The 20896-nt window shown below is 31.7% G+C and overlaps 1 protein-coding gene across 1 annotated transcript; it reads left to right on the top strand.

Moving 5' to 3' along the window:
- Positions 1-10202: 10202 nt before the first annotated feature.
- Positions 10203-16899, top strand: LOC110872123 (piriformospora indica-insensitive protein 2). Its single transcript, XM_022120899.2, has 2 exons — positions 10203-11113; positions 15646-16899. Exons 1-2 carry the CDS (start codon positions 10892-10894, stop codon positions 16855-16857), a joined length of 1434 nt encoding a protein of 477 aa, XP_021976591.1. The 5' UTR covers positions 10203-10891; the 3' UTR covers positions 16858-16899.
- Positions 16900-20896: the final 3997 nt, after the last annotated feature.

The raw sequence follows: 20896 nt of genomic DNA on the forward strand, positions 1-20896 counted from the left end.
GGAGGTGGGGTTGGGTGATTAATGGATTAAATTATGTAGTGTGGTCTAGTTTTATGATCCTTCACTGTCCTAGCTATCCTATACCCTCACTTACCCTTTTTTCAGGCTTTATTATAAGACATATTAACACACTCACTTACCTACATCCTTTAATAATGTGGTCCAATGCTACCAAATGAGTGCAATCTCTGCTCTAAACTACCTTCAAATTTATTTAAATTTTGTGTACTGTCTTTTGTTAACAAATTTTATGTACTGTCTATGGTAATTATTAAAGGTTTTTTTTTTTTTTTTTTTTTTTTTTTTTTTTTTTTTTTTTACAATAGTTCTTGGACACATAACTTAATCTATTTTGTTATTAGTTTGAATTATTTTTCAAGTAAAATGCCATCAAAATCCCAATCTTTCGTGAAATGATGGTGATTCAATAAACAAGTATTTATAGTGAAAGGATGGCAACGTTCCTTCCATACGCTCACATGGTATGGATAGTGGAATCACACCCCCTTTAATGGTTATGTATAGAAAAAGTATGAAAATAAAATGACGTCTATGTGACAGTTTCCGCACCCATAATCTAAATATCTTATTTATCACGTAAACATTTATACTTCAATATCAACTGTACTGTTGCAAATAGTCAATATACATATTGTTGACATCTAAAGTTTTTTTTCTTTTTTTTAACGGCAAAACTCTATATATAAAAATATAGAAACCGGGCTAGCAAGAAACTTTCCTGCTAACTTTTTACAAAGTTTGTGAGAAATGTTAGTATATTCATTCACATGTTGTGAATTAATATAGATAGATAATTTGTATATAAATGCAATCATTTTAAGGTATGGTTCGTTATTTTTCTTAAAAAAATACAAATATATAAAATTCAAGAAAGGATTGAGATAATTTGATTTTTAGATCTAAAATTGTGACCCTATTTCCGATCTACCCGACCAGATTCTATATTTGACTAGCGATGTTCAAGCTCGGATTATACGGTTTTCGGATATCTGAAAATTCGGATAGTGAATATTAATATCCAAATCCATACCCGAAATGTCGGATACAGATATCCGAATTTATAAAAATAATATAAAAAAATTGTTTAATGCATAGACTAAAACTAAACCTGCATTCGATTTTCCAATCCAACATTGAAAACAAAAAACATTCATTAAAACACCCGAATCCGATTATTTACTATTTTTGTACTATTTTACTATATATCAGATTATATATAGTGCCCATATACTATATATATTTTTTTAAAAGTTAGTTTTCGGATATTGGATAATTCGATTATCCAAAACTTTTAGAAATCAATATATGACCGAATCCGACAATTCAGATTATCCGGTTTTCGGATATCTGAAATTTCGGATATTTTGGATACGGATTTTCAGATATTTCGGATTCGGTTTCAGATCCAGATTATTTTTGATCGCCCATATGGCGGTACAATTGTAACCATGGGAAAGTACTATGTAATGTATCGGGTATATTAGGGTTTTCTCCCTTTGACAGCATATTGTACCTTGTTTGTGAAGTTACGTGCATCCCCAATTACCTCTCTTTAAGTAAGCTAAAGGATTACATAAGTACCTCACGATAGTACAACCTTTAAGTAAAGGGTACAAGAAACTAATGAACTTCTAGTGTTATATATTGTTTTGTACTTGTGAGATCTCACACATCTTTTTCGTTATTTATTTTACATGAGTTAATGCAAGTGTAGGATTTTAGGTGAATATCAAAATGTCATAGCCTATGACTATAATGACATGTATTATCTGCAAACAAAACAAGCAATACGTTACATTGGCCCTAAGAGTCGTTCTGTGTGTTGCTTGAGATGGTGGTGGGAGCACAATGGTCTCGCAACCACAGTTTGCTATTCGTGTGAAATAAGTTTGTTACAAGTATTCGTACATAAACACTTATCTCTAGTCAAAACAATACACCATCAATCGGTACCCTAAAAGGTGCATGGTTTTCACTCATTACACTTTGAGGGATTTGGTTTGTAACACGTCAAACCCAAAGTAAGAAGTTAGCATAACAACTTTAGATCTCAACTAAATGGCATAATAAAAGTTATAGATAGTTAATAACTCAATGTGCCAATGAGGTAGTGTTGGAGTGGATGGGAGGCGAGGTTTTACCTATTATTCCACTGTAGGGCCGTTCAAATCGCTCGACGCTCGTCGCTCGCTCGCCGCTCGTTCGAAACTGCTCGGAAAATGCTCGTTCGATTTGACGCTCGGTTGTAAATGAGCCGCTCTGCTCGGTTCGGTTTGTAAACGAGCCAAGCATGAGCAAAGGTCCGCTCGGCTCGGTTCGGCTCGAATAATTATTTAAATTATTATATATATACATATACGTATACACATACATCTATAAACATGTATATACACAAATATAAATTATACATATATATACACACAAACACCTATATATACACACATTTACACATACATATATACTTAAATATAAATTAAATTTATAGTTTTATATGTACCAATCTATTAGATTTTGGTCAACTGTATACAAATTTACAACTATATCGATACGTACTAGCCCAACTACGCCAATAAAAAATTAAAATCAAAACTAAAAGTTAAACCCTAAACCGATAAACGACAGTCTGTTCATCGCCTCAATGTTTCATGTCGTTACCCTAAGTCGATCGTCTCTTGCTCTCAACGTAATTGTTCGTGCAATATGATCATCGTCTCGTCAGCCACAACATTCTTATTCATAAGAAAAATATTATCCCATGAAATGTGCATGTTTTTAAAGACATAAAAACTTGAGATCCAACATTGTCACTATCTCTCTCAGCAAATTTAATTTGGGAGACACGGTTGTCCAAATCGCTCGAACTTCGCTCGACGCTCGCTCGGAATTTTTACTGCTCGAAAAATGCTCGCTTGATTTGATGCTCGGATTTAAATGAGCCGCTCCGCTCGGTTCGGTTTGCAAACGAGCCAAGCACGAGCAAAGGTCCGCTCGGTTCGGCTCGGCTCGTGAACAGCCCTATTCCACTGTGTAGGTGGAGGTCGGGTTTCTGCGCATCCGGGAGAGCCAGGGGGCTGGCGGCGGTCGAGTAGTCGACCTTGGCCACAACGCCCGGTGTCATGATGGTTGGCACGTCGTTCCTTACCGTTAAAAAAAGGTTAATAACTCAATGTACTTGTAAAAGAATTAAACTTCTACCTTTTTTCAATTAATGATATAGGAATTGTTATAATATAATTAGTTTTACGGTTACAAATCAACATAAAGGAATTTAATAACAAATGTATATAGTCAGAACTAAACCAGGAGTATGTATTGTATATTAATAACTGTTTTGTTGATTAGAGTTACAAGCGTCCGTATATGTATCACATATGACTTACCATCTTCTCTAGTAGAATATCATAACTAGTCTAATAGTGTCACAATGATTACAAGTATATCTCAAATAGTGACAGATCTAGCAAAAAAATTTAGGGGTATGGGTATCCCTATTTTTTACCAGAAGTATCCTTTATATAAAACAAAAAAAAAATTACATTACGTAGATAGAGCTGAGGACTGAGGAGTAGCATACCCTGCTTGTACATTACCTCCGCCACTGATTTTAAACATAGACTACAGCGTGTTGGTTCTACAGATGAGATGAGGGTATGTTACATAGTCATGACACCTACAGCGTGTTGGTTCTACAGATGAGGGTTTGAGAAGTTAGCCAAGTTTAATGATCTCCAAACATTGTTAAATTAGAACAACTATTATATGATATGGATCAATTTGGTTGGAAGATCTCTAAACTTGTCGTGAGGAAAGAACACTAAATATGTATGAAAAAATAAAAACCATAATATTCACTAAAAAACAGTTGAACCTGTTGAATATCACTATCAATACTCTATAAAAAAAAAATATTATTTTTTCATAAATTAATTACATATATATTGTTGTTAAAATGCAGTTAATGATTTATGCCTTTTCTTATCAACTTCAGAAAGCACTTGACTATCCTACAGCCAGAAAGTGACACAACTCCTTCCATTGTCTTCCAGTCTTCCATGCATCATCTTCATGTACACACAAACACACCCTAGAAACACACAGCTAATGAACAGTGGCCCCTTCATTCATGTGTTGAGGTGGTTATTCCAATTCTGCTTAAACATATTCTGAAAACTTGTAAATTCTTCATATTCTTTTTGCTATTCATGGTCCCATTAACCATTTCTAATAAAATCTATATCTTCCTAACATGCTTCCTAAGTTATTCTACAAAAAGATAATGTAAAAAAATGGTTGACACTTCTTTTAGTAAACTTATAGAATTCCTATCTTATAGTTGGTATAAATTTACCATGAAAAAAATCACCGAAATGACCATTTATATCAACCTTGTTTATCTCAAAAGGCATGAGATTAAGGAAATAAATCACAAATGGCGTGGGATTTCTCTTGTTTTGTATGTAACATTGGTGTCCGAGCCAGACTCGAAGTGGTGGTCTGTAGAGCAGGGGCGGAGGTATAGAATAATGAGGTGTGACACGGGCTACGGCTCAACCCCGTCTTTGTAGCGTAATTTTTTTTCGATTTTCGTATAGAGGATACCACTAAACAAATATGAGGATATCTCTAAAAACTAGGATGCTTTAATCTATTAAAATTCTAAATTTTATAAGCACAAACCTTTTAAAACACCAAAACTTGTATAATAATTAAGCCCAAACGATAGAGTTAACCCAATTTAAGAATAATTTATTTGAAAGAGACCCAATTGATAAACTTAGCCCAAGCCCTAAAACAATAAAATATCCTTTTGTGTATGGGGGGCAAAATTGGAAACAAAACGTCATAGCGAATTGCGATCGTCCCAGCGTCCCTGCTGCTGCTCGACGTCCTTGCTACTGCTCTGTTGACTGGTGGTTGACCTGTGCATTTGGTGACTGTTTCTTGTCCTTTGATTTTTTGTTTGTTGTTATTATTTACGTAGTATTGTTGTTTGTAGATATGTTAGGGTTTAGTGTTTAGATAAGTTAAATTTTACAAAAAAAAGTTATAGTTTTTAAGTTTTCTTGTTAAACTAGGTACTTGGAATTCTTTGAGTATTGTTGTTTGTAGATATATTAGGGTTTAGTGTGTAGATAAGTTAAAGTTTACAAAAAAAGTTATAGTTTTTAAGTTTTCTTGTTAAACTAGGTACTTGAATTCTTTGAAGTTGAAGGTTGATTCCTTGAATTGAAGATGAAATTCACAATCTAAGAAACAATCTCGAATGGGTTGGAATATTTGAACAATGCTATGTTTTGTGCGGTCGAAAAAAAACTTTTGATAAAGTAAAAGACGACAAAGTGATGGAACGATTTCAAGCTATGAAAACAAGAAGATGACAAATCTATTAGATATTTGTTTTACTTTATTTATTGTTGTGTTTTATTATTATAGTATGATTGCACGGTAATTATTCTTTTTGGATACTCTTAAGTTAATGGGCTAGCTCTGCCACTGCTGGAGAGAGCCAGCCGTGACCAACGAGGCTTGGAGTGGTGGCCTGGAAAGAGTTAGTCGTGACAAATGAGGACGTTGGCCCTTAAGATCTAAGAAGGGTCGATTGTTATGAACTTAAACCGTTGCAAGGTATAAGATTTGTACCACATCAATTGTATGGGCAAGTAGGCAACTGATTTCTGGTTTATATAACAAATAAGATTTCTTACCCATAAAGATATATACATTATTAAAATTAAAACCTTATTAATAACCAACTGGTTTATGCATATGGTATTTGTACTATTAGCTTTGGGAGTTTTTCAAAAAAAAATTGGATTTTTCCTTTTTAACCCCAAAGTTTCAATCTTTGTCAAGTTAAGTTTAAAGTTTTAATATTTGTTTCCTTTTTAACCCTAAAGTTTTAATCTTTGACAATTTGAGTTTAAAGTTTTAATCTTTGGTAATATTTGTTTCCTTTTTAATCCTAAAGTTTTAATCTTTAACCATTTGCGTTTAAAGTTTTAATCTTTAACCATTTGCGTTTAAAGTTTTAATCTTTGGTAATTTAGCTCCTTTAATTAATTTGATTTTTCACTTCTAATTCAAAAGTTTCGATCTTATACAATTTAACCCCTTTGATTATTTTGATTTTTCACATCTAATTCAAAAGTTTCCATCTTTTGCGATTTAACCACTGTGATTTTTTACTTATATGTTGTAATCTTGGCTTTGGGGGTTTTTTACAAAAAAAAAAAAATGATTTTTTTACTTTTCACCCAAAAGTATTTCATAAATTACTTTTAACCAAAAACTATTTGTTTTTTTACTTTTAACACAAAACTTTTTATCTTTTGCATTTTGCTTTCAACTTTGGTCCCTTATAGTTTTCATTTTCTGCAAATTTTTCTGTTTATGTTTCGTTCTAAATTTTGTGACTTAACACATCGCAACGTGCGTCTTTGGTTTAACGTTTTTACATTTCGTAATTTTGCGAGTTAACGCGACGCAACGTGCGTGTGTGTGGATGAACGTTTTTACATTGTCTATTTTTTCCCGTTTGACAGGTTTAACATAACGTGCGCGTCCTAAATCAACTTAGTTATAACTAAAGAATTCCCGCCGCATTGCGGCGGGTTGTAATTCTAGTTCCATATATTAATTAGCAACTTTTTAGTGCATTAAGACTTGTACTCCATGCTTAGGGAGTGTTTCAAAAAAAAATTGATTTTTCACTTTCAACCTTCAACTTTTTTCTTTTACATTTTAACCCATTTGAAAAAAAAAAACTTGATTTTTCACTTTCAACCTTAAAGTTTTTTCTTTTACATTTTAATCCATTTGAATTTTCACTTTTAACTCAAAGTTTTTCATCTTTTGTAATTTAACACAACACTTTATTATTATCTTTCGCAAGTTTTTCGTTTTACGTTTCGTTCTAAATTTTGTGAGTTAACATGTCATAGGGTGCATGTGAAGTTCAACGTTTTTGCTCTATTTTTTCATATTTGACAGACCCGTCGCAACGCGTCCATTTTTTTCCTTTTGAAAACTTCCCCGCAATGGGCGGGTCCTAGATCGACTAAGTTATTATTTTGTATGTTTTACGTTTCTGGTTAATTTCTTCGCATCAAGACACTGTAACGGGTGTACGTGGTTCAACGATTGTAGTCTCCTTTTCGTTCAGTTTAATTTTTACCGTTTTATCTATTTTATTTTTACGATGTTGAGAGTCGATGTCGTTGTGGCATTGGTGCTACTTGGCACGGTTTTACGAACGTTTTTAACCTATTAATTTTTTTACTAATATTTTGTTTCGGTTTACCCCTATATTTCCTTTACTTAAAAACTATTTTTTTTTACGTGCATATTTATGTACGAGTATGTATAAATATGATTTGTTCTACATTCCGACGTAAACTTTTTTTATAGACGAGTTAGGTAAAATATAATACGTTTTCGTTTAAATAAACAATTTTTAAGTGCATATTTTTATGTACGTTTTGGTAAGTTGTTCTACGTTTCGACGTAAACTTTTTTGAGAAATTATTCAGGTCAAATATAATATGTTTTCGTGTTTATTTTATGTATGTTTCGTAAAGTTTTTTTTCGAACCGAGTTGAGTCAAATTATGGTTTCTTTTTCTCCCCTTTTTCCGAAAGCTCTAATTAATCTATTTCGATTACATGTGCATATTTTCCTTCATACCCGTTACGTTTTCTATGTATGAGTTGAGTCACATATAATACGTTATGATTGTTCGATATGAATTCCATTTACTTTACGTTTAATCCAAGCACAATGCTTATACAGGTTACACTGAATTCAAATGGATACGTCGAAATATGTATTTTCATACGGTTAATGCATCATATAACGTTTGGACTAATTCATTTCATGTTTATGATGTACCCGCGCCGCAACGCGGGCGGGTGTTAACCCTAGTTTTTTAAAATTTTAAAGTTTTTAGTTTATATTGAAGAATAGAACGTTTATAACCAAACCTACTTTTACCGGTACTTAAAGTTACATTTAAATCCTAGTTTATAAATGAATACTTTTTTGGTTGGTAATAAATACGAACTTTTAAACGAGTTTTTGTTTACAATTTCTTTTATGTTATCTTTAAATACTTAAATAACAACAATTAAAAGAGGTGACTTTAGATTGGTGTTAGGGGCGTTTGACAACTTTTAAATGGTTAAGTGCTAAATCAGTAAGAGATCTGAACCATTAAGTGCTGAACCAGTAAAAGATCTGAACCATTAAGAGACAGTATAATGCTTAACCGTTTAGAGACAAATGTCTAACCAATTCAGATTAGAGGTCTTAACCATTCAGACTCAGTATAATGCTTAACCATTCAGATGCAAATGTCTGAACCATTCAGACATTTGCTAATGAACCAAACAGTCTGAACCATTAAGTACTGAATTAGTAGGATGTCTCAACCATTAAGAAACCCATTAAAAGATAAACAAATAGCCCCTTAGTTTATAAATAATGGTAGGGGTGGGCATAAAACTAAATTAGCCAATCCATAATAAAATTAATTGGAATAACCGAACCGAACTAGTAACAGAACCTAACGAATAACCGAAATATCGGTTCGGTTATCGTTAATCATATATCAATAACCCAAATTTAGAAACTCTTCCATATATTTAGAAACAATTCCGATTATATATTAAGCTACCCTCCACCATTGTTGTCTCTATTCAAAATTGGATGTGTATCAACATGTTTATTAGTGTGTGTAAATATATGTGTATATACATGTATAGGAGAAGAATCATGAGAAAATCAACACACTCCATACTACATATATGTGGTGGTATAGGGGTGCTAAACGGGTCGTGCTCGCAGGTTGGTGGGTTTAACCCGACCCAAACCCGAAATTTTAGACGAACCCGAACATGACCCAAACCCATAAATTGTGTCATACATATGAACCCGAAAATGAGCCAAAACAAATTGTAACCTTATATCAATTTCTCTTTTTAAGTTATAATTATGATATAAAAGAAACATTCAAATTAATTTATGACACAAAACAAATTGTAAAAAACTAAAATATAATATAAATGGGTTAAACGGGTTAACCCGTCAACCCGATCAAGTTCAAATGAACCCCACTTGTTTACTTGTAATAAATAGACTTTCAAATTCTGTTTTTCTTTTTTTTTTTTTTTAAGTCAAATAATTGATTTTTTTTCAAAGGAATAATATTTACTTATTGTTATTTTAAGACAGCTCACATTAATTATTTACTTTTCGTTATTTTCGTGGTACCAACTTTAACTATGTTATATGTGATAAATCGTATTGATAATGACCATTTAACTAGTTTTTCTTTGATTTATTCCTTAACATGAAAGTTTCTTATGTGTTACTTCGAAATCAAATAATCCTTGTCTTAAAAAAAAAAGTCTTTTTTTCATTATTAAGAAAAAAAGATGATGCATTACACTAAACAATAGATCTTAACTATTAAAGTTATCCTCATAGTTCTCTCTTTGAAGTTGCTTGTATATGTATGTGTATGTATATCAGAGGTGACAATTCCTATCATGACTCGAAACCTAAATCGAACCCGGCATGAATAAAAATAGGTTTTGGGTTAGTTAACATGACATGTATCTTAAATGGGTCGGATTTGGGTTGACCAACATAAAAACAAGTTGACCCGTTAATCTGTTCAAGTATTAAAAAAAGACCTTTATAATTCATTTCTCCGAAGATAAAACTTTTAATTTCAATAAATTTTCCAGAAAAAAAAAAAAACTACTCATGTTACAACCCAACAACCTGATTATAACTCGGCAACATTTATGACTCACTTAAAAAATAGGTTAAATGGATTGTGTTCCGATTGAACCAAATATATATAGTTGCCGGTTTATTTTTAATCCTTGACACGAATAATAACATAGGTTAGATTCAGAATACACATTTCAGCCCGTCAATTCATAACCAACAACTCATCAGCCCGACACGGCGACACCCCTGAATTGATGTATAAGCATTATGTCTAATGAAGATGGATATGATCGGGTGGTTTCGCCGCTGACACGATAATACTCCATTGATGCGTTAGTGATTCAAATTTACCGTTTAAAAAAAAAATTAATAATAATAGACCCTTCAGTCGCTATGGTTAAAAGGAGGCTACATCTCTTTAATACCAGAGCCACCACCTTCAGCAATGTGTATGCACGTTTCTCCAGACCAATAATCTCTGAACACAGATTACTACTTACTCCTCATCCTAACTTGCACTCATGCAATACAAATTTGTACACTGATCTTTCTTTATCGGCTCCATCTATCTCTATCTAGCAAAGTCGCAATCCATAATATCTCCAACATTTATTGAACAATAGCATTGAAAAATGTGAATAATTAAACTTTTAGCTGTTAGATCTTGTTTAATGTACGATCACCCCCCCCCCCCCCTCCTGAAACACTACAAATTTCCCTCTTACTTCTCTATCTTTGCTTTGAATTATACAAAAAACAGAGCTGACACTTGATCCTTCATTACACGTTCATAACTTCACCAATTATTCTGTTTCAAATCGAATTCATACTTTGTTTTGAGCTAATTTTAGTGGGTAGTTTAGTTTATGTGATCTCATCAACGCCATTTTGTGGATTTGTTCTTCAATCATTGTTGTTTCATGTGCTCTGTTTTTCGGTTTTCAAGAATTTGGTTTCATTTGTTTACTTGAATTTGTTGGGAATCTTGCAATTGGTTATTGTTTTCAATCATTGATAAGAGTTAAAAACAGTTAGATTGTTCTAGTTTTAGTTTAGTTTTGTTTTGTTCTTCTAACTTCTGTTCTGTTCAGAATAGAATCCCCTGTTTTTGGGTGAATAGAAAGAAAATTGCTGAATGGGTATGATTAGTGCAAATGGGGTTGTTGTGATTGTGATGTTGAGTTTGATTGGAATGTGTGTTAATGGAGAAGAAGGTGAATATGAAGGTGTGGAAGGTGGAGCTCCAATGGTGAAAACAGAGCAAGATGCTCTGTACTCTGCTATTCAAGGGTTTGTGGGTGCAGGGTGGAATGGGTCGGATCTTTATCCGGATCCTTGTGGCTGGACTCCAATTCAGGTACTCTCATGTTTGACTTTTTTTAGTTTTTATGCTCCACTTTGACTTTATAGACATCATTTACCCATCTTAATGAGTAATAAAAATGTTGTTGTTATGAATAAACATATATGGTAGAAATAGAGTTCTAAACACTAGAAGTCTTTGAAAATTTTGAACTTTCAACCGCTATCTTGACTTTGTTACTCAATAGTAAAATGTGTTTAAGATGTCTTTAATATTTACATAAACTAACCTGTCCGTTTACAATTTATTTAAAATTAGCTTGCTAAAAACTCAAATATAATTAGTTTATAAGCTTAGGTTAAGCTTTATATATCTAGCTAGAGTGATTGGCTCGAGGTGAAAGTCCAAACAAGCCTACTATTATACACATAATTAAATATATTATTGTTTACATATATTTTTAACATAATATAAATTAGAGTTAATTACACAAATGGGTCCTGTGGTTTATACCTAATTTCGCCTTTAGGTACTAACTTTATTTTTTAACAGATTTAGGTTCTATGGTTTCAATTTTGTAACACCTTTGGGTACTAACACCAAAATTAGTTAATTAATGACTAAAATACCCTTGCATTTTTTTAAGTTTATCAATGTAACACATTTGGGTACTAACACCTAATTTTATTTAAGTTTAAATCAATTTTACAAAATCTATTTATTTTTTTTATTTTCATCTTTTTATTATATCTCTTAATTAACATAAACTCTATTTATTTTTTTATTTTCATATTTTTATTAAATTTCTTATTTAACATAAAATCTATTTGTTACACCAGTATTTTTTTAAATAGATTTTTTAAATAAAATCTACTAGCTATATAGTTTTATGTAAATTAAATTTCTTACTCGTTTTAAATAATGTAAACCTTACTCGTTTTCAATTTTGGATTGAAATGATTGATAACAATAAATATCTTTCATGTAAAAAAATTTAAGCCTTTTTTAACTCGTTTTTTTTTTTCATTTATATAGTTTTATGTAAATTAAATATCTTTTTTACAAAAAAAAAAAACAAGTTAAAAAAGGCTTAAATTTTTTTTGTTTTAACTAAAATACCTAGCTATATAGTGTTATCTAAAATACCTAGCTATATAGTTTTATGTAAATTAAATATTTTTCTAAAATAGTAAAATATAAATGAAAAAAAAAACGAGTTAAAAAAGGCTTAAATTTTTTTACATGAAAGATATTTATTGTTATCAATCATTTCAATCCAAAATTGAAAACGAGTAAGGTTTACATTATTTAAAACGAGTAAGAAATTTAATTTACATAAAACTATATAGCTAGTAGATTTTATTTAAAAAATCTATTTAAAAAAAATACTGGTGTAACAAATAGATTTTATGTTAAATAAGAAATTTAATAAAAATATGAAAATAAAAAAATAAATAGAGTTTATGTTAATTAAGAGATATAATAAAAAGATGAAAATAAAAAAAATAAATAGATTTTGTAAAATTGATTTAAACTTAAATAAAATTAGGTGTTAGTGCCTAAATGTGTTACATTGATAAACTTAAAAAAATGCAAGGGTATTTTAGTCATTAATTAACTAATTTTGGTGTTAGTACCAAAAGGTGTTACAAAATTGAAACCATAGAACCTAAACCTGTTAAAAAATAAAGTTAGTACCCAAAGGCGAAATTTGGTATAAACCACAGGACCCATTTGTGTAATTAACTCTATAAATTACATAACAAATACCAGTATAGGGTAAGGTTAGTATAAAAATGACCTAAAGTGTGAGAAGTGTATTATAACACTATATAACACCATATAAACACCGTGTAACACTATGTAACACCATATAATACAATATAACACTATATAACAATATATAACACTATACATCTATCAGAGACATGCTATCAGACAAACATAGCGTTATATGGTATTATATGGTGTTACATATTGTTATACGGTGTTTATATGGTGTTATCTAGTATTATATATAGTGTTATAATACATTTCTCACACTTTGGACACTTTTTACAGGATCCTCTACCTATCATTATATATAGGTAATATAAAAATTTAACTAAATGTGTTATGCTATACATTTATTTATATAATAATAATAATAGTGGGAAATTATAGAGAAAAAACCTAACTAAGTTGAAAAAAACTTAGGAAACCTTTGTAAAAACTTTATGTAACAATACCCTTGCATTTTTTTAAGTTTATCAATGTAACACATTTGGGTACTAACACCTAATTTTATTTAAGTTTAAATCAATTTTACAAAATCTATTTATTTCTTTATTTTCATCTTTTTATTATATCTCTTAATTAACATAAAGTGTTTTTATTTTCTTATTTTTATATTTTTATTAAATTTCTTATTTAACATAAAATCTACTTGTTACACCAGTATTTTTTTAAATAGATTTTTTAAATAAAATCTACTAGCTATATAGTTTTATGTAAATTAAATTTCTTAATAGTTTTAAATAATGTAAACCTTACTCGTTTTCAATTTTGGATATATATGATTGATAATAATAATTATAATAATAAATATCTTTCATGTAAAAAAAATTAAGCCATTTTTAACTTGTTTTTTTGTTCATTTACATTTTACTATTTTAAAAAGATATTTAATTTACATAAAATCTACTAGTTGCACCAGTAAAATCTACTAGCTATATAGTTTTATGTAAATTAAATATCTTTTTTACAAAAAAAAAAACAAGTTAAAAAAGGCTTAATTTTTTTTGTTTTAACTAAAATACCTAGCTATATAGTGTTATCTAAAATACTTAGCTATATAGTTTTATGTAAATTAAATATTTTTCTAAAATAGTAAAATATAAATGAAAAAAAAAACGAGTTAAAAAAGGCTTAAATTTTTTTACATGAAAGATATTTATTGTTATCAATCATTTCAATCCAAAATTGAAAACGAGTAAGGTTTACATTATTTAAAACGAGTAAGAAATTTAATTTACATAAAACTATATAGCTAGTAGATTTTATTTAAAAAATCTATTTAAAAAAAATACTGGTGTAACAAATAGATTTTATGTTAAATAAGAAATTTAATAAAAATATGAAAATAAAAAAATAAATAGAGTTTATGTTAATTAAGAGATATAATAAAAAGATGAAAATAAAAAAAAATAAATAGATTTTGTAAAATTGATTTAAACTTAAATAAAATTAGGTGTTAGTGCCTAAATGTGTTACATTGATAAACTTAAAAAAATGCAAGGGTATTTTAGTCATTAATTAACTAATTTTGGTGTTAGTACCAAAAGGTGTTACAAAATTGAAACCATAGAACCTAAACCTGTTAAAAAATAAAGTTAGTACCCAAAGGCGAAATTTGGTATAAACCACAGGACCCATTTGTGTAATTAACTCTATAAATTACATAACAAATACCAGTATAGGGTAAGGTTAGTATAAAAATGACCTAAAGTGTGAGAAGTGTATTATAACACTATATAACACCATATAAACACCGTGTAACACTATGTAACACCATATAATACAATATAACACTATATAACAATATATAACACTATACATCTATCAGAGACATGCTATCAGACAAACATAGCGTTATATGGTATTATATGGTGTTACATATTGTTATACGGTGTTTATATGGTGTTATCTAGTATTATATATAGTGTTATAATACATTTCTCACACTTTGGACACTTTTTACAGGATCCTCTACCTATCATTATATATAGGTAATATAAAAATTTAACTAAATGTGTTATGCTATACATTTATTTATATAATAATAATAGTGGGAAATTATAGAGAAAAAACCTAACTAAGTTGAAAAAAAACTTAGGAAACCTTTGTAAAAACTTTATGTAACAAACTTTTTTTTTCTAAAAAAATTAGGCATGTAATATACATGTTTTTGAACGTTTGGAGCCAAAACAATCAAACAAAAAAACGCTGAGTAGCTTTTTGAAATAAAAGTTTAAAATTCTGTGTAACATGTTACGTATGCTCAAAAAACAATATAACATACAAATATTCAACTTTTTTCTTAAAAGAATCTTTTCGGCGCCTTTTTATATTTTTTGGCCCAAAATGTTGAAAAACATATATATTACATGCCCTATTTTTTACAAAAAAAAAAAAAAAAAAAAAGTTTGTTACATTAGTTTTTTTAGAGTTTTCTTACCTCAAGTGGGTTTTCTTTCTAACTCCCCTAATAATAATAATTACGGTTGCATAAATAATAAATATGCATACAAATAGAAAAATATATAATGATTAAATTATGAATCAATAAATAATGAGTTGAGTTTCTTCAGGCTTGTCGGAGCTCCAGTGTAGCTTGCTTACATGCAAATTGTTTGTACAAAATTCCGTTTTAGGTATCAACCATTAGGTGACCAAAAAGTTGTGTGTTTTATGTGTTATTTAAATTTTCATGCACAGAAGTTGTAGTAGAAACTTATCTTGTATGAGAAAATGATGTGACAATTATATGTTACTGAGAATTATTTGACAAAATTCTGACCTTTACTCTTTATTCTTTTATTTTACAGGGTGTTTCTTGTGATATTTTTGATGGATTTTGGTACGTGACAGACTTAAACATTGGCTCCATCCATGATAACTCCCTTACGTGTGCTCCTGATGCTAGATTTAGTCCCCATTTGTTCCAACTCAAGTACCTAAAATCACTAGCATTTTTCGATTGTTTTTCCTCCCCACCGAATGCATTTCATTCTGGAAACTGGTCTGCGTTTTCGGGTACTCTAGAGTCTCTTGAGTTCCGGTCAAACCTTGGTCTTACCGGACCCATTCCAACCACTTTTGGTCAACTCGAAAGGCTTCAATCGTTAGTGCTAATCGAAAATGGATTATCTGGTGGATTACCGGACAACATTGGTAACTTGAGACGTTTAAAAAGACTGGTTTTATCGGGGAATCGGTTGACGGGCAAAATCGGAGAGAGTTATGGTTATTTAAGTGAGTTATTGATCATGGATTTGAGTAGAAACTCATTATATGGGAGATTACCTTCGACTTTTGGAGGGTTGACTTCTCTCTTGAAGCTTGACTTGAGTGAAAACCAATTAGAAGGGAATATTCCAAGTGAGATTAGCAATTTGAAGAATCTAACACTATTGGATCTTAGTAACAACAACTTTTCTGGTGGGTTGACTAAGTCAATACAAGAAATGAGTTCATTACAAGAGTTGGTTTTGTCAAGAAACCCTATAGGTGGGGATCTCATGAATTTTGAGTGGAAAAATCTTCAAGGGCTCGAGGTTTTGGATCTTTCAAGCACACGGTTGACGGGTGGGGTCCCGGAATCCTTTTCTCAGATGAAAAGGCTAAGATTTTTGGGTCTTAATTGCAATAATCTCTCGGGAAATCTTACACCAAAATTGGCCGAGCTACCCCATTTGAGTTCGTTATATGTATATGGAAACAACCTTACGGGAGAGCTCAAATTCACTCAAGGGTTTTATGTTAAAATGGGAAGGCGATTTGGGGCTTGGAATAACTCGAACTTGTGTTTCCCAATTGGTTTGATGCCAATGAGATTTGGCCCGTTTGGGGTAAAGGCATGTCAAGAAGTCACGTTAAGTGAGGTTAGTCTTGGTGATTCTGGTTTGAAGTTGGGTAGTGAGAATCAAAATCTTTATCTTGATTCTCATTACCCAACTTCGTTTAGCTTCTCTAAAAACAAGTTCAATAGGATTTGTCTGATTTGGTATGTGTTTACGACAATTATGCTCTTCATGTAATGATTACTAATCTTATAATGTAATATGAACCCTCTTTTAACATGAGTTAGGGTATGGTAGAACTATTTTTAGGTGCTATGACCGACGTCTATGATCCTCTACTTGTCATGGGCCGGTTAATAGACAGCTTGTTGTCCGGTGCGACGCTTACTTTGTAGATGCTAACATCACATAATACTTTGTGAATCAAACAAAATTATATGTGGATGTAGGTGTGTATGGGGTGTGAAAAAGTGTTTGCATTTGGGTGGATCTAATGGGAATCGAATGAGCCATGGGAAAATTCACATTCCTGTAGGAATTATTAGGATGTAGCTAGAGGCTATAGGTGGTGGAGTTTAATGCAATGTGTGGCTACATCTACACGTTAACATTTGTGTTGGTTTCTGGACCATTTAAGCATGTGAAGAAGTTGTCAAACATAAATGCACTTTATTTCCAAAAACACTTTTTGATAATTGATAGCAAAATAAGAAATAATCGAGCTGTAATTTATTAAGTTGGGTTTCCTCCCAGATTGGTGTATATATATTATTGTCTAGTGGATATGGATATAATCAGGTGGTTCCGCTGGTGATACGATGATACTCCAATGGTCTGTCAGCAGGGCCGGCCCGTAAGGCTTATCAATCTAGGCTAAGGCCTAGGGCCACCAAGAAACAAGGGCCTCCAATTTTATTTCCTTTCATATATTAGACTTATTTTTTTTTTTTTTTTGCTATTTAAACAGCGTTTCTAGGCCCAAGATTTAGGATTTACACTAGGAGTCTGTATTGTCCACTCACACAAGTACACAACACATCAATCTTCGTTAGTTGCGGCGTCTTTTGAGTAACCAATGTGAATCTGATTGCGGATTGAGCGAATTTAGGGCCAAGATTAGGAAAAATCATCGCTACGGTCATTCAATGTCTCAAATCTCAATCTCAATTCCTTTATACCAATTCAATAGGGTCTTGTAGTTCGCTTAGGGCCTCCAAAAACATTGGAACGGTCAATTATCCAAATTTAACGTTAAAAAAACACACACACGTCAAAATCAAAGGTAAACATGTAGTGAGAGAGAAAATTAATAGCTCAAGATTTATATAAACTAGGGGTATTGGATTTTAATAATCCTAAATTTCACTGATTGGCCGGTAATAATTCTAACTTCAAAAATTGCCTACAACAGTCCCAACTTGTAAGATTTTGGTCACCAATGATCCTTGTCTAACTGGGTTATAACCCAGTTAGTTTTTTGAAGTTTTGAGTGGTGGAGATGACAAATGATGGTCTCCTTTGGTGGTTTCAAGGGTAAAGAAGGTCGTCGGAATAAGTTGCAGGTCACCGGAGTTGCGTAGATGGTGGAAATTTTAAACTTTTGAGAAGCGGGGAAGAGTACAGGAGGTCGGAGATGATTGGTGGTGGTCTCGTTTGGTGGTTTCAGGGGTAAAACGGGTCGCCGGAATAAGTTGCAGGTCACCAGCCCAACAAGGTTATAACCCAGTTAGACAAGGATCATTGGTGGCCAAAATCTTACAAGTTGGGACCGTTGTAGGCAATTTTTGAAGTTGGGATTATTACCGGCCAATTAGTGAAACTTGAGATTATTAAAATCCAATACCCCTATAAACTATATCAGACTTTCAATAATTTTGCTAGCTAAATAGATGTTCAAAAAAAAAAACCACATCGACATTCTTGTTGTTCATTAATATGAACGAGCTGCAAAACCGAACCACACCCAATGGTGAGGAACGGTAAGAACACCAACACATGGTCAAGAACGGTGAAAACCACCCTTATTGAAGATCATCTTATAAATAGGGCTGTCCAAAAATCTCGCGGCTTGGAGCTTGCTCAAAGCTCGCTCGGATTTAGCTCGGAAAAAGCTCGCTCGATATGGCTCGGTTTGAAAGTGAGCCGAGCCGGCTCGGCTCGGTTAGAAAGTGAGCCTAGCTCGGCTCGGCTCGTAACGAGCCAAATTGGCTCGGTTTGGCTCGTTTGGTAGCTCGGCTCTGCTTAGCTCGAATTATTTTACTTATAATATATTTAATTTTTATATACATATAATATATATTACAAAAAAGTTATTATTATTTGCATGTATTTAGGATTGTAATTTGATATCTATGACTTATTTAAAGGTTGATTACCATGTTAATAAACTAATATTGTATTTCCTTGAAATATAAAATTTATTTTGCGTTGTTGAACGTGATGTTAGTTTGTAATATATTAGGTTGAACTTATTTTGAATATATTCTTTTAAAGTATTGAATAATATTTTAGAATACTGAATTTTGAGAGACATGTATTAATTTTTCTTTTTAAAATCGAGCCAAACCAAGCCGAGCTGAGCCAGCTCGGTTTAAAACCAAGCCGAGCCCGAGCTAAGATTTTCAGCTCGGTTTCAAATCCGAGCCAAGCCAAGCCAGCTCGGTTCATAATCGAGCCGAGCCCGAGCTTGGCCTAGCTCGGCTCAGCTTGACTCATGAACAGACCTACTTATAAACCTTTGTTTTAAAATTATTGTTTTAAAGTTTACAAAACACATATTCTAAAAGTATCAACTAGGACTTAAATAGTAAAATAGAAACTAAATTGTAGAAACCCAAAAATAAAAGTTTTAATAAAATACGTTCATTATGTAGACAATTAACCCTATTCAAAAGGCAATTCATTTAAAACATTTGTACTAACAGAAACAATATATATTTGAATGAAGTAAATGGTATGGATTGTAACTGTGGCTCTTATACTTTGCCTTGGCGTGTTAAAAAATCATTTTACTTTAAACATGCAAATTTAAGATAAGCTAGGTTAAACTTTTCTTGTGTGTTAAGAAGAAAAAAACAAATACGTATCTAGAAGCGTGGTTAATATAATAACAAATTTAAATAGAAGACTATGAGAATCATATAAGCATATATACTTAGTGTATGAAAAATTATCACATAGTGAGATAGTGATGTAATTAATTTGTGTGTCACATTATAAGTGTCTTCGACTTATACATGGTTATGTGTTAAACATATTGGACTGAATTATTATGTTTTTTACCATCTCACAGAACATCACTCTACTCTATAATTAAGTACATTGTTTTATAATATTAAAAAATATATAAAAGCCCTATAATTTATATCTAGAGTGATTTGTATATAAAAAGGTGTGCATGTAAAATTTACTAATAGCCGTTAAAAACATAACCAACTAATTCACGAATGCTCTTTATTTGAAATTTTTATTATGAGTTGTTTAACAAGTTCTATTTATAAAGAAGATATGGCAAGAGATAACTCAAAATTATTGATTGATATTTTCGGTGGAGGAAGCACCGATTACATAAATAGGAGAAGTGCTAATCAAGCTAAGAAAGATCATGTAATAAAGGATGATATCAATACAAAAATAATTAACAAAAATAATAAGTTTCTGTATTCCCCCTCAAGATGTAGCATGTAAATTTGTTATGCTAATTTTGGCAAGAAGAAACACGAGCTGTTGTCTTGATAGTCCCTTGGTTAACAAGTTGGCAATTTGCATTTTGCTACTTATATTCATTGGAACAATTCCTTTTGACTCAACGTGTTCGCGAACAAAGAAACAGTCCATTTCAACATGTTTCGTTCTTTCGTGGTAACGGGATTGTTTGCTATGTGGCAAGCGGCTTGGTTGTCACAAAACAAGGGGGTAGGCAAGGTGATGTGAACTCGTAGTTCTCGGAGCAGCCAACGAACCCAAATAATCTCGCTAACAGTAGAGGCCATAGCTCGGTACTCGGCTTCAGCTGAAGACCGGGAAACAACCGATTGCTTCTTGGTTTTCCATGAAATGGGGGTACCTCCAAGCAAGAGAAAATACCCAGTCCGAGATCTTCTAGTATACGGGCACCCTAACCAATCCGAATCACAATAGGCCGACAAAACAGGTTCCCCCTCACGCGAGAGGATGATACCTTGCCCCGGGGTGGCCTTCAAATAACTGAGAATTCGGTTGACTGCCTCCAAATGATTACTTCTCGGGTCCGCAACGAATTGGCTTAGAATGTTGA

This window comes from Helianthus annuus, chromosome 8, assembly GCF_002127325.2.
Source record: "Helianthus annuus cultivar XRQ/B chromosome 8, HanXRQr2.0-SUNRISE, whole genome shotgun sequence".
Lineage (NCBI taxonomy): Eukaryota > Viridiplantae > Streptophyta > Magnoliopsida > Asterales > Asteraceae > Helianthus > Helianthus annuus.

Coding starts and splice junctions, on each gene's coding strand:
- LOC110872123 (XM_022120899.2), top strand. CDS start 10,892: ATGGGTATGATTAGTGCAAATGGGGTTGTTGTGATTGTGATGTTGAGT. Junction 11,114..15,645: donor GTGGCTGGACTCCAATTCAG/GTACTCTCATGT, acceptor TTTATTTTACAG/GGTGTTTCTTGTGATATTTT.